General features: G+C 45.3%; 1 protein-coding gene across 6 annotated transcripts in view; it reads right to left on the bottom strand.

Moving 5' to 3' along the window:
* Positions 1–991: 991 nt before the first annotated feature.
* The window catches only part of SOX13 (SRY-box transcription factor 13), a 57,006-nt gene continuing 45,758 nt past the window's right edge, over positions 992–12,239 (bottom strand). For 5 of the 6 annotated variants that reach the window (XM_053393193.1, XM_053393191.1, XM_053393192.1 and 2 more), the window contains 5 exons: positions 11,962–12,071; positions 10,112–10,208; positions 9,208–9,351; positions 2,069–2,285; positions 992–1,307 (listed from right to left, as the gene is read on the bottom strand). In XM_053393193.1, coding sequence (XP_053249168.1) covers positions 1,028–1,307; positions 2,069–2,285; positions 9,208–9,351; positions 10,112–10,208; positions 11,962–12,071 — 848 coding nt within the window. In that variant the 3' untranslated portion in view covers positions 992–1,027. The remainder of the gene's footprint in view (positions 1,308–2,068; positions 2,286–9,207; positions 9,352–10,111; positions 10,209–11,961; positions 12,072–12,239) is intronic. The other variant, XM_053393190.1, reaches the window with a different exon arrangement.

Genomic DNA, 12,239 nt, shown 5'->3' with positions numbered 1-12,239 from the left:
AGAGGTCAGATAAACTGGTGGTGACTGTGTGGCTACTAAAAGCTGGTGCAGAACGCCAGCAGGTGAGGCCTCTGTCCAACCAGCTGCACACACCAGCTTTCAAGGAAAGGAGATCAAGCAAGCAATGGACACAAGGAGAGATTTGCTGGTAAGCCACAGCACAAGTGAATGCTGCATGGAAGACACATGCAGTTGTGACTAGGAGTAAACTTCTCCCCAGTCTTGCATTTGCTCCGAAGAGCAAAAAGATTGGTGTTATATTGCTCAGTTGGATTCAGGAGATCTTACATTCCTGGATCGGCTTCAGGTTACATTCCCGGTTGTATACACTCCCTTGCCAGTCCATAATGGATTTTGTTCCCTCTTATATAAACTCACACCAGCTTGAGGAGAGAGCCCTGCGCCTCCACCCAGAGGGCAGGAGCGATGTCCCTCAGCAGTCGCAATGTCATCTGCATTCCAAGGCTCTCCTTGAATGGCGCCTCTCTTTGAGCCTGACCCTCATGCACATTCAGCAAGCCTGAGCCAAAATTCCTTCCTTTCAAGAGAGAAGATGATGAATGATCAAGAATCCCTACCAACACTATGGACACCAATGACACACAGGCCAGATCCTTTCTTTCTTCCTGCTCCATGTCTGTCTTTTATATAAAACATCTAGGAAAACACTGAGTCAGACCATTGGTCCATCAAGCTCAGTATTGTCTACTTTGACTGGCAATGGCTCTTCAGAATAAGAACCTTTTCATTGGAAGTGCCAGGGATTGACCTCCTGCACGCAGAGTGTGCCCCCCAATGCCGCTGAGCTACAGCCCATGGGTACAACTTGGTACAACTACCCACAGGTCTGGCTGCTTCCCAGGAATCTGCAGCCACACAGCGGAAGAACCTGGGGGTATTTTCTCTCTTCCTTGGCCCTCTCCCGCCTTCTTCCAAAGTCAGCTAATTATTTTGATGCTGGAAAGAGGACAAAGGCTGGGGAAGTCCCCTGTTTCCACACACCTCCCTCCCCCTTCACACCACTGGCTTAGTCTGTGAGAACCACCAGCTCGCCATCGCTCTTCTCCTCGCCCTCCGAATCCTCTTCTTCGCTGTAGTGGTACATCTCGCCATCGGGCACTGAATGACTGTCCTCAGCCCCATCCCCTTCCTCTGGCTTCAGGCTACGGGTGTTGATGATGACCGGCATGTTTGCTTCCATGCCACGGGGCAGGTAGTGGTCCATCAGGGGTGAAGCCAGCTGCATCCCAACTGACCGCTGGTACATGAGATCCGAAGAGGAAGGAGGCATCTGGCTGCCCTGAGGTCTAGAAAAGACATTACAGCATGAGAACCATAGCCTCCTCCCTGCTGCTCCGCCACTAACATATGCCCCACCTCTCCACAAGGGACTAGGGACTCAGCTGTACAGCTGCAAATATAACGTTTGAAGTGCATTATAAAATATGACACTAGATGGCGATAGTGAGCTTATGGGAAATTCAATATATTTTTCAAAACTTTTTTTTTATAAAGCATTTTCACAGCATTTCTAAATGTGTCTAGATTCCGCCTAGATTGCAGTGTGTTTGGGCAATGCTGCCCTCTAGGAAATGCAAGTGAAACAGAGGAGCTGTCTGCCACGACCCTTGCTGGATACCAGCTTCCAGGTCCTGGGAAGGGCTTTCGGGGCTGCCTGTCTTCTGTGAAGTGCCAGCTATGCTTATGTGATGTGATCCAGCAAAGTATTTAATCACATGTGTGATCCCTTCAAAGTCAGCGAGGCTATCCATAGGCTTAAAGTTAAGACCCCCGGTTTATTGTTTGTCTGGGTCAGTATAAATCAGCTGTGTCCTTGCCACCAAGGCATAATTTTTAAGAATGTGCATGCCTCTCTGTGGCGACTACCAAGGAAGCCTTTGCTGGCCACAGTCAGAGGTTTTGCTCGTGCAAAGGGCACTTTGCAGGGGACGTGCTGGGCTGTCTTTTGCTCCCCAAATCAGCCACTCCCTAAGTCAGATTTGAGCAACAAGAAGCTCCTGGCTGGGCTCGGGAGCAAACAGAGGGGAGAAGGGGCAGGGAGCCTCACGCAATCAGGTAGCCCTGCCTGGCGTCCTGGCGCCGATTCCTCATCAATGCCTTGTATTCGCCGACACGGAGCCGCTTCCCTTCCACGATGCAGGTGCGCTTGGGGCGGGGCTTGTACTTGTAATTGGGATACTTCTCCAGGTGCTGGCGGCTGAGCCGAGCCTGCTCCTCATAGTAGGGCTGCTTCTCCTGATTTGACATTGATTTCCATCGTGAGCCTGCAAAGTGGAAACAAGATGCAGAGGGAGAGGTTTAACCAGTTGACTTTGTTCTTGCTTCCAGCCACATATAGCTAGCCTGTTCTGCGCTGTCAAAATACTGCTTTTTAATGTAAACAGGAGAGGATGTCCTTAAAACAAAAGGAGAAGGGGAGGGACGACACGAAAATAAATGGATTTCAGATGTTGGAGATGAGAAATATAGGCAAGCAATTACTCTTCCAAGTCTGAAGTCTGAACCCAACAAAAATGGGTTGTTCAGCAGGCCATAAATTACAACAAACAGGCTGCATCAGGTAGATCACATAGTAGTAGTAGTAGTAGTTGAAGTAGTTGTACCCTGCCCATTTGACTGGGTTGCCCCAATTTCTCTGGGAGGCTTCCAACAAATATAAAAGCAGAATAAAACATCAAACATTAAAAATTTCCCCATATAGGGAATAGTGCTAATCTAGAAATTGTGCTAGACTTGATCAAGGCAATGGATATGCCAGATGGAGCACCCATTTCAAAAACAAAACAAATCCTATATCTCTGCATCCCCTTGCAAAATGCCATATGTGCCTTTTAAAGGAAGAAGAGCAGAGGCAGGTGTCCATCAAATATTTTCAATCCACTTAAGCTAGGAGCAAGGACCATAGATTCCTCCAGGTGTTCAGTTTGCACATTTTTAAATAGGTATATGTTTTATGTCCTCAGTGAACACTAACCCTAACGTCATGGTTAATGTCGCTTCACACTACCAGAAGGAAACGAAGTTATTCACAAGGACAATGTACAAAATACAATATACTATGAAATCCATTAACACGAAAGAAATATAATGAAAGTGCTCATCCACAAAAAAATTATCCAAGCACAAGATAACCACTGCAAAAGGATGAACACCAAAAATCAAACCAAACCACCAAAATCCAGGAGACGCAGTGCTTAATAAAGACTTCTTCACCTTGTAATGACCACATATAGCTGAAAAGTTTTCATTTGAAACTCTTAGCTATTGTCAAGCAGCAAACACTGACTCAGAAAGGTTGTTTACATATGTTATTATTTCAGAGAGATGCACTGCACATTTCAAACACTGCATTACTTGAGAGGTGGTAAAAAGAGCCAGACTGCAAGGCCCAAATGCCAAAACAGACAAGTGAGAATTTAATTAATTTTATTTCTTTCAGCTATTTATATGCCACTTAATCGCTGATGTTTCTAAATGGTGTGCATAAAAAATTACAAAAAGCATATGGTGAATAATATCAATGAAAATTAAACATCAGAACAGAGAACTTCCTTAAAATGCTTGCTGGAACAGAAAGGTCTTTTCAAATGCCCAAAGTTCTAACAGGGAGGGGATCTGCCTGATCTCAGCTAAGAGGAAGTGCCTCAGAATCAGGCCCACAATACCAAATGTACAGCTTGTGGGGGATACAAGTCGTGCATCTGAGTCACTGGGGACCACTAACAGTTGTTAAGGGCTTTGCAAATTAATACAAGAACCTTTAACTTGGACTGGTAACATATGAGCATCCAGCGCAAACTGTTTAAACCACGGCATTATGTGCTGGCGATAGTCTGTCCCCACAAATAGGATAGCGGTAGTGTTTTGCACCAGCTGGAGTTTCCAGACCAAGACGAGGGCTTGCTCCACCTAGAGTCCACTGCGGTAATCCAGCCTTTCCATATAAAAGGCCACAAACCACAGTGAACAGGCAGCCCACCTATTGCTAATGAGAACCCCTCCCTCCTGCTGACCTTTCCTGTCACCTTCCTATGCTGCTCTTTTTGAATTCTTCCCAGCACAAGGTATGGTGAGCAGGTGCAACAGCTAAAATAGGCTGCCCCGCTGTAACCTGAATTCCCTGGGCTGGGTGACCTTTACTGTCATTCCCACCAGAAAGTGTGTGAAGAATGCAGGCTGGAGAGATATGGAAGGTTTCGTCCAAGCAGGGGAAGAAGCAGAGGAAGAAAATCAGCCCAAGATTACTTTGGCAGACAGGACTAAAAACAACAACACAGCAAGCATTCAGGAGAAACTCAGCCTGGACAAAATTCACTTGGTCAAGGCTTCTTGGGAGAGGGAAACTACAGCAAAGCAGGGTGGGTTGAACTACCCCTTAACTATTAAAGAAACTCAAAATCAAAACAATGATGAGTCCTGAGGCCAGATTTGCAAATACAGCTGAATGAGGTGGCAGAATGGACCATTATCATTTCTGACTGCAGGCAGGGGTGCCATTTATGAATATTTACCTAAGTACAAAAAACCCACAAAACACCCCTCTTTGCAGCAGAAACTGGCACACCGTGAAACAGCTCCCTCTTCCCAATTTTTACTTGTAGGTAATAAAAATAAAAATGGAGAGTGTTAAAAAATGGCAACATCCTCATCTGCATTCAGAAGAGATCTAGTCGATTCTACCGTCTCCTTCTGATGCAGCTCCAACCAGTGTTACATTCATTAATATCTGTGAAGTATTCAGCTGCTGCAGTTCATGTGGGCACAATACAAATTTGCACACCTTCAAACTATGCCAGAAAGATTCTGGTGCAAATTCCCCCAGCTAGCTCATGAAAACTTTGAGATATGCTCTCTCAAATAAGTAATGTTTAAGTAACACAAATCCATCACAGTGGCTATTTGTAGGTTGCGGGGTGAAAAAGGCAGTCTACCACAAGGCCCCTTGATGCTGAAGGTCAACGTGGGTTAAGAGCACTCCTTTAAATAAAGAGCCCTTACTTTTATTTTAGCAACAATACACAAGCCCAGATTAAACATGTGGAGAGTAACCAACAAACCTCCAATGCTGAAGCATAACATGTTCACTCCCAGCATCAGTGGACTGAGACCTCCTTCAGAAACCACACCAACCTCTTTAAATAACCACCCAGGCTGTGCGACAGCTCAACACTAGGCCACATCACGGGAAACACATGCTTGAGTGAGACAGCACTGCCGCTAGTGAGGGTTATTTTTGTTTAGCATTAACAAAACATGACATCTATATTAGGTATTGTGCTGTTAACTTCTACCTGTGGTGTACAAAAAGACCAGACAAGGAGCTGGATGTCACACAAAGCAAGGGTGGAATCCAGCCTAGCACTAAGACTCGTGTTCCATCAGCACAAGGACTTCTCCTTCCACAGTGGAACATTTCCTCCCTCTTTTCCCTGCCATGCACTCTCTAAATCTCTTCTTGGGGCTCCCCGCAACCTTCTGGAGCAGATCTGGGGAGAGTGTGGGATGTGCATGGCAGAGAATGGGTGAGTCCCACTGTGCAAGTGGATGTAGCAATTGAATACTGCCCTGTGTTTTTAAGGCTCAAATCCTATGCCCACTTACCTGGCAGTAAGCCTCATTGAGTTCAACAGAAATTTACTTCTGAGTAGACATGGATTGCCCTGAGTGTATGCTATTATCCAAGAGTTCAATATCTTCTACTTAAATTTTGGGTTAAGATTCAGGTGATGAGTGATCATATGATTTCTCAAAATATGCTTCTTGGAACAGTCTTCAAAATATACCTTATATAGCAAGCTCATTGTACTTTATTCTCACAACCTGAATTTTCAGAACTATGTGTTCTTACAACTGGGTTCCCTGCTTACTGCTCTGACGAAGAAGAAGAAGAAGAAGAAGAAGAAGAAGAAGAAGAAGAAGAAGAAGAGGAGGAGGAGGAGGAGGAGGAGTTTGGATTTGATATCCCGCCTTTCACTCCCTTTAAGGAGTCTCAAAGCAGCTAACATTCTCCTTTCCCTTCCTCCCCCACAACAAACACTCTGTGAGGTGAGTGGGGCTGAGAGACTTCAAAGAAGTGTGACTGGCCCAAGGTCACCCAGCAGCTGCATGTGGAGGAGCGGAGACGCGAACCCGGTTCCCCAGATTATGAGACTCCCACTCTTAACCACTACCCCACACTGGCTCTCATTCTACAAGGTAATCTCATTCTAATCTAGTGGCAGAGCATATGCCAATTTTTGCTCAATAGTTTAGGCTGGAAACCACCCACCAGCTGGGAATATTATACAGCAGAGCTCCCTGCAACTAAGAAGAGTTCTCATGTCATCATTCCACTTTGTTTACTGACCCCATTGTCAACGTTTTTGATGGGCCCCTGTCCCAAGAAGCTCATTGTCTTTTCCCCTCTTAAGTTAAACTTTAAAGCACCATGTACGTATATCTACACTGATGTAGCAGAGCAACAGCATACAGCTGCCAGGTCTAAGAAAAGTTGTGGAGGACCAGGCAGGGGTTGGGGCAAGCCACAGTGACTGGAGCAAAAGTGTTCCTTCACCCTCAGGTTTTCCCCAGCCAGGCCTTAGAATTCCTTAGAATTGTTTACCTGGACTGCTTGTAAAACAGGATGGGAAAGTTGCGGAGGTACAAATCTACTTATAGATCTACTTATTATTTTGGTCCTTTATAAGCAAGCCCTTGTGGTTGTTAAGCTTGCTAACAGGGATAATTGCCATACACTGGGGTTTTCTATGGAATGAAAAGTATGCATAAAGTGGCTCAGCTTGCTATGGCCACTGCAAAAAGCCTGGGGCTACTTTCTCAATTCAAATGTTGTGGGTTGTCATGGCGATACTTTGTAAGAAACTGAGACCTGGGAGTTGCCTTTTATATTATCATTTTTAAGCGAGATAATCCATTTTATCAGGTGTACACATGTTGTGTGTCTTACCATTGGATATACTTCACAGATTATGATATTTGCTGTTGGCACAAAAATAGTTATTATATCTTTTGGCAGAAAACTGTAAAATTGATCGGTTGACCAACTTGACTGTTCCAAACTGGAACACTCACTTCTGGGTTTGCGGCGTTCGGGTTGTTCGGCAACTAAGCCGTTCGAGAACCAAGGTTCCACTGTACTCACTGCAATGGATGTGCCATCTCCCATCTTCAACCATAAATCCACAGGCAAACCATGGGCCATCTCAATGAAGCTTATGGACCACTGGTGGTCCAAAGGCCACACTTTGTGGACCTCCAAGCTATGGGATTTGGCCTGACACACAGGCCTTTGTTTTAACCATGTGTTTCATGAGTGTTGCTGAGGGCAGAGATCATCCAGGAAGGATGGCAAGGCCTAGTGTAGCACTGTTGGTACATAGCTGTCAACTTACAGATTTGAAAATAAGGGACCAGCAGCCTTGAAAATAAGGGACCAGCAGCCAAAATAAGGGACCTGCAGCCTCACCTGTTCCAGGCACTCCACTATTCCTGTCCTCCTGCAGTCTGGTCAAACTCATGCTGGTAGCTTCAAGAACACTGTCCAACCAACTTTGTAACCAGAGGTTCAACTGAATAGAATCTGAATCACAGGCACCACAAGGCCTATGCAGCCTCAACTTAAGATGGCTCCCCGGCCTGGCTTTGCACTGCAAAGTTTGCAGCAGCACATGCAACAAAATGGCATCCAGCATTCAAAAACCCCCTCAGCTTGCATTAATTAGCCACACACAAGGCATGCAAGCTCCACCCCCCAGTCAATCTTAGACTTCTTATTGGGTGAGCAACACAGCCAAGCAACACAGTTGGAGCCTCCCTCCTCCCTGGCCGGCAGGGAGGGAGGGAGGGAGAGGAGCTGCTTCCTTTGAAATTTAAGGGACATAATTTGAGGGACATCCATCAATAAGGGACAGCAGTGGGACATGGCGCTGGAATAAGGGACTTTCCCTTCAAATAAGGGACACTTGACAGCTATGTGTTGGTAGGGAAAATATTGTCTACGGGGAACAGTGATAAATGGAGATAAATCTAGATGGTCAATAATTTATAATTTAAAGAGAGATAAATCTAGATGGCCAAAAATTTATTGTGGTTCCAATAAAAGCACTAGAGAAGTCAACACAGGTTGCTCATCATTTCCATGTCTCTTTCAGAGCAGCTCCTACACTGCTTCGTTTAATTCACACCCCCTTCGCTTCCTTGTGGTCCAAGGCAAGATACTTTCACTGCTCTTATCACTTAGGCTGGTTTGTGATAAGACATCCTTTCTGCCCAATCACCATGGGTTCCACAGGTAATCCTGCAGATTAGAATGAATATAGGCATGTTGTAGATTGCCACCTAATTAGCACTCATCAGTACCAACCGATCAGGATTTCTGCTGGCTGTGAATTTCAGAATAACTTCACATGCCGGGCATCTTTAGGTCAGCTGCATGCTGGTGTGAAGAAACAAAATCGCCTACTGGAAACCTCTCTTCTAAGTTCCAGGTTTTCAAGCACCAGTTCCTTGGGTTGGCGGCAGTCCACAGACTGCCTCCCACCAACCCACAGCTCAGAATCCTGTTCCTGGAAGGAAGCCTTATTTTGTTCCTTCTTCCAGCAGCAAAGCTCTAAAGAACAAGAGACAGAATAGGCTTGCTGCTGAATGGAAGAAGTGCTAAGTCTGTACAGGCTCACTCCTGAGGGCTACTGGGAAAAGCTGGCTGCCTGCTGACTTCACAGCTGCCAAGGAAGGCCTAGAACTGCTTCTCTAGGTCAGTGCAAAGCCAGCAGTTTATGTCACTAGCTTGCAAAAAAAAAAAAAGGCCCACAACCACAGCTGTATCTATAGCTCCCTGAGAATGGGCTTCCTCTGCACATGTGGGTTTTTGCTCTCTTTTTTTCTAATGCAAAAAAAGACCTTAAAAAATAGAAAAGACTGCTTTCACATCTGCTTGTGTGCTCAGGTGTCAGAGCCAAAGAATCAAGACAGCTGAGAGAGAAAGAGAGAGAGAATATGAGGAGGATTTGCTTTTGTGCTTTTGTGCTTTTATCCTAGCGCACAGCCTGCTGGTAACCTGCATGAGATTAGCAGTAATTCCTTGCCTGAGGGTGCATGGGGCTAACAATGTGCCTTACAGGAATCCCAAAAGCCATGGAGGGGAAGGGGGGGAGCAGAACGAATAAGGACACCCGCCCACAGACTTACCTAAAATCTTACTGATGCTTGAGTTGTGCATGTCTGGGAAGGCCTGCAAGATCTTCCGTCTCTCGTCCTTGGCCCACACCATAAAGGCATTCATGGGACGCTTTATGTGGTTGTTGTTCCTGGATTCGGGGAAATGTCGTGAGCCTGTGAAGGAAAGACCAAGGAACAGCCACTATAGAGACACCGGCAAAGCCAAGCCAATCAGAACTGGCAAAGGATTAGGGCATTTAGGAGCAAGCAGCAGACTCAGTTTAGAAAAGAAAATACTTCTTCATGCAGTGTGTGGTTCAACTAGGGAACTCGCTTCCACAGGAGGCAGCGATGGCCACTAACCTAGATGGCTTTAAAATAGGATTGGACAGATTAACAGAGGAGAGAGATATTGGTGGGTAAAGTCTGCCTCTGCAGTTAGAGGCAGCAGCCCTGCCCTCCCCAAACCACGGACTTCACAAATTCTCAGCCTCTTTGCAGTTTCACTTACAGCTGACATGTGGAAACCACATTGTGCTACCTATAGGCCATGTGTGGAGAACCTTTGGCCCTCCAGGTGTTGCAGAGCTACAACTCCCTGACCATTGACCATGCTCACTAGGGCTGATGGGAGTTGAAGTTCAGCAATCTCTGCAGCCAAAGTCTCCTACACCAGCTATAGATAGCACAATGTGGTTTCTGCATATCAGCTGAGTGTGGAACTGAAAAGAAGCGAGAACTTGTAAAGTCCATGGGGGAGGAATCTCATTATACAGACTAAATGGGATTTTTCAGCTTTGCCTTTTCCCCACCCCAATTATTGGGCTTTGGAGACCTGAAAGATGTTAACTGCAGCAGAAGCACCTATGAGGAGCAGAAACGGGAGGCACCCAATTCTACCATAGATAATTTTTTTATGATCAACTATCATTACCATCCCCATCACAGGTTAGCATGGACTCATCCAGTCTCTGCAAAGAAGTCTCATCCACCTGTTCTTTTGCAGGTGAAGAATCCAAGCTGACGTGGTCCTGAAAGCACATGGGAAGGTGGTTTACTGAATTTTACCAGGGCAAGCAAGGTTATGAGTTACTCAAATGAAAACTTCAACTGAAGCATTTACTGGCATGCACTTTTTGCTAATTATTATTATTATTATTATTATTAATACACACACACACACACACACACACACACACACTTATTTATTTATACCCCGCCCATCTGGCTGAGTTTCCCCAGCCACTCTGGGAGGCTCCCAATCGAGTGTTAAAAACAATACAGCATTAAATATTAAAAACTCCCCTAAACAATAAATAAATAAAGGCTAAAGACTGTATGCTTTTACTTCTTGTTAGTCAAAAGTAAATGACTTTTGAGAAATAAGGAGCCCCAAAATGCAGAGCTGCATAGCCTTAAAGCTGGACAGCCAAGGACCAGCCCAAGACCAGCATGCAGCACTATCTGCAAGACAAAGGGGCCTGGAAAGGTTGTTTAGGACTCAGCAGACAGGGCAGGAAAATATCAGAATCCCCTCAATTTAGAGGGAAGCCCCATTGAAACCAGAATGGAAACTCCAACAATCATTCTAGATCACTTCTAAAAGCATCACTCTAAAGACAAAAGTCATGGGAGCAAGATCTTCTTGTAACTTTATGACAACAGAGCAAGAATTCTATTTAGTGATGCTCCTGAAGTTCAGAATTGGAGAGTTTAGGGCACAAGCTTCCCAGTTCAGAACTTCTGGGCTAATCCTGAGCCAACCCCCGACCCTCTAAGGTCCAGAATCAGATTATAATTTGTTTGGTTCCAGCAACAGCCTCCCCACTGCCACACCTCTTCCCTTACCCACTGAATCAACCTGGCAGTGTTGGAGGTGATGAAAAGGGCCACTACTGTTACAGCTTAGGTCCTGCAGCAGCATGGGAAGTCCTGGAAAATATAATTCCCCAAAGATTCTAGTGTCTTAATAAGAAAGCTGAAGAGCTGGGAGACTGAAGTTCCCAGGGAACCTGGTACCTGGGATGCTGTTGCTGCATCTAGACCAGGCATCCCCAACCTGTTGACCTCCAGATGTTTTGGCCTACAACTCCTTTGATCCCTAGCTAACAGGACCAGTGGTCAGGGACGATGGGAATTGTAGTCCAAAACATCTGGAGGGCCAAAGGTTGAGGATACCTTATCTAGACTGCAGCATTAGCCCTTCTTGTTGCCTTTGCAGAGTATATTTTGGGGCAAAAAGATGGGACAGTGGAGGTAATTATGGAATCCTCACTACATTGTCTATTGGGGTAGAAGCTCAACTAAGAAGCTCACAAGGCTTCTCATATTCCTGATGACCTTGCTAGAAGCACAGGCTCAGCATGCCTCAAGTTTAAAAATGTATACCTAAATTCAAGTCCAAACCAAGTTCCAATTAGCTCATTATAAATGAGTCCGTTCCTAATTGAGCCTTGGCAAGTTCATTCTTCGCTATTACAAAAGTTGACTTTGAAAACTTGGGTACCAGCTACGTTCCTTACAGGTGATGGGTCTATGCCTCCACATATTCCACATTATACTTATCTGTATCTACTTCCTCAAAAATATGGTTTTCACACCTGACTTTTAACAGAGAGTGCATCTTCAGGGTGTTATAGGAATTCTAAGGTTTTATATATACAGAATAAATGTTCATAAATGTACAAGGCAAACACACATGCATAAGTACAGTGCCTGAAACAGTACGGAAATCCCGACTCTCTTCCTCTTTAGGACCAAACCTGTCTCAGAAAAACCACTTACCTTCCTATAGGGATGATTTGGAGATCCATCCAACGCTCTGCTTTGGCTGTGCAGAAGCTGCCGGGCATCCTGGATTGCTTTGGTGATAGCATCTCCCTCCCCCAGGAACCCTGAAATTTAAAAATGGAATGGAATCAGTGTCACAAGATCAAGCAGGGATATCTGGTGCCCTTGCACAGAGCCCATTCTCAGAAAGGTACTTGGGGAAGAAAGGCATGCCACTTAAGTTCCAGTTCCAGCAGTCTTAGATTCATTGTCTTCTAAAGCACCCAGTTAAT

Source organism: Podarcis raffonei, chromosome 6 (genome assembly GCF_027172205.1).
Source record: "Podarcis raffonei isolate rPodRaf1 chromosome 6, rPodRaf1.pri, whole genome shotgun sequence".
Lineage (NCBI taxonomy): Eukaryota > Metazoa > Chordata > Lepidosauria > Squamata > Lacertidae > Podarcis > Podarcis raffonei.
Note: the sequence above shows the minus strand (reverse complement) of the source record. Positions and strands in the feature narration are given on the sequence as shown.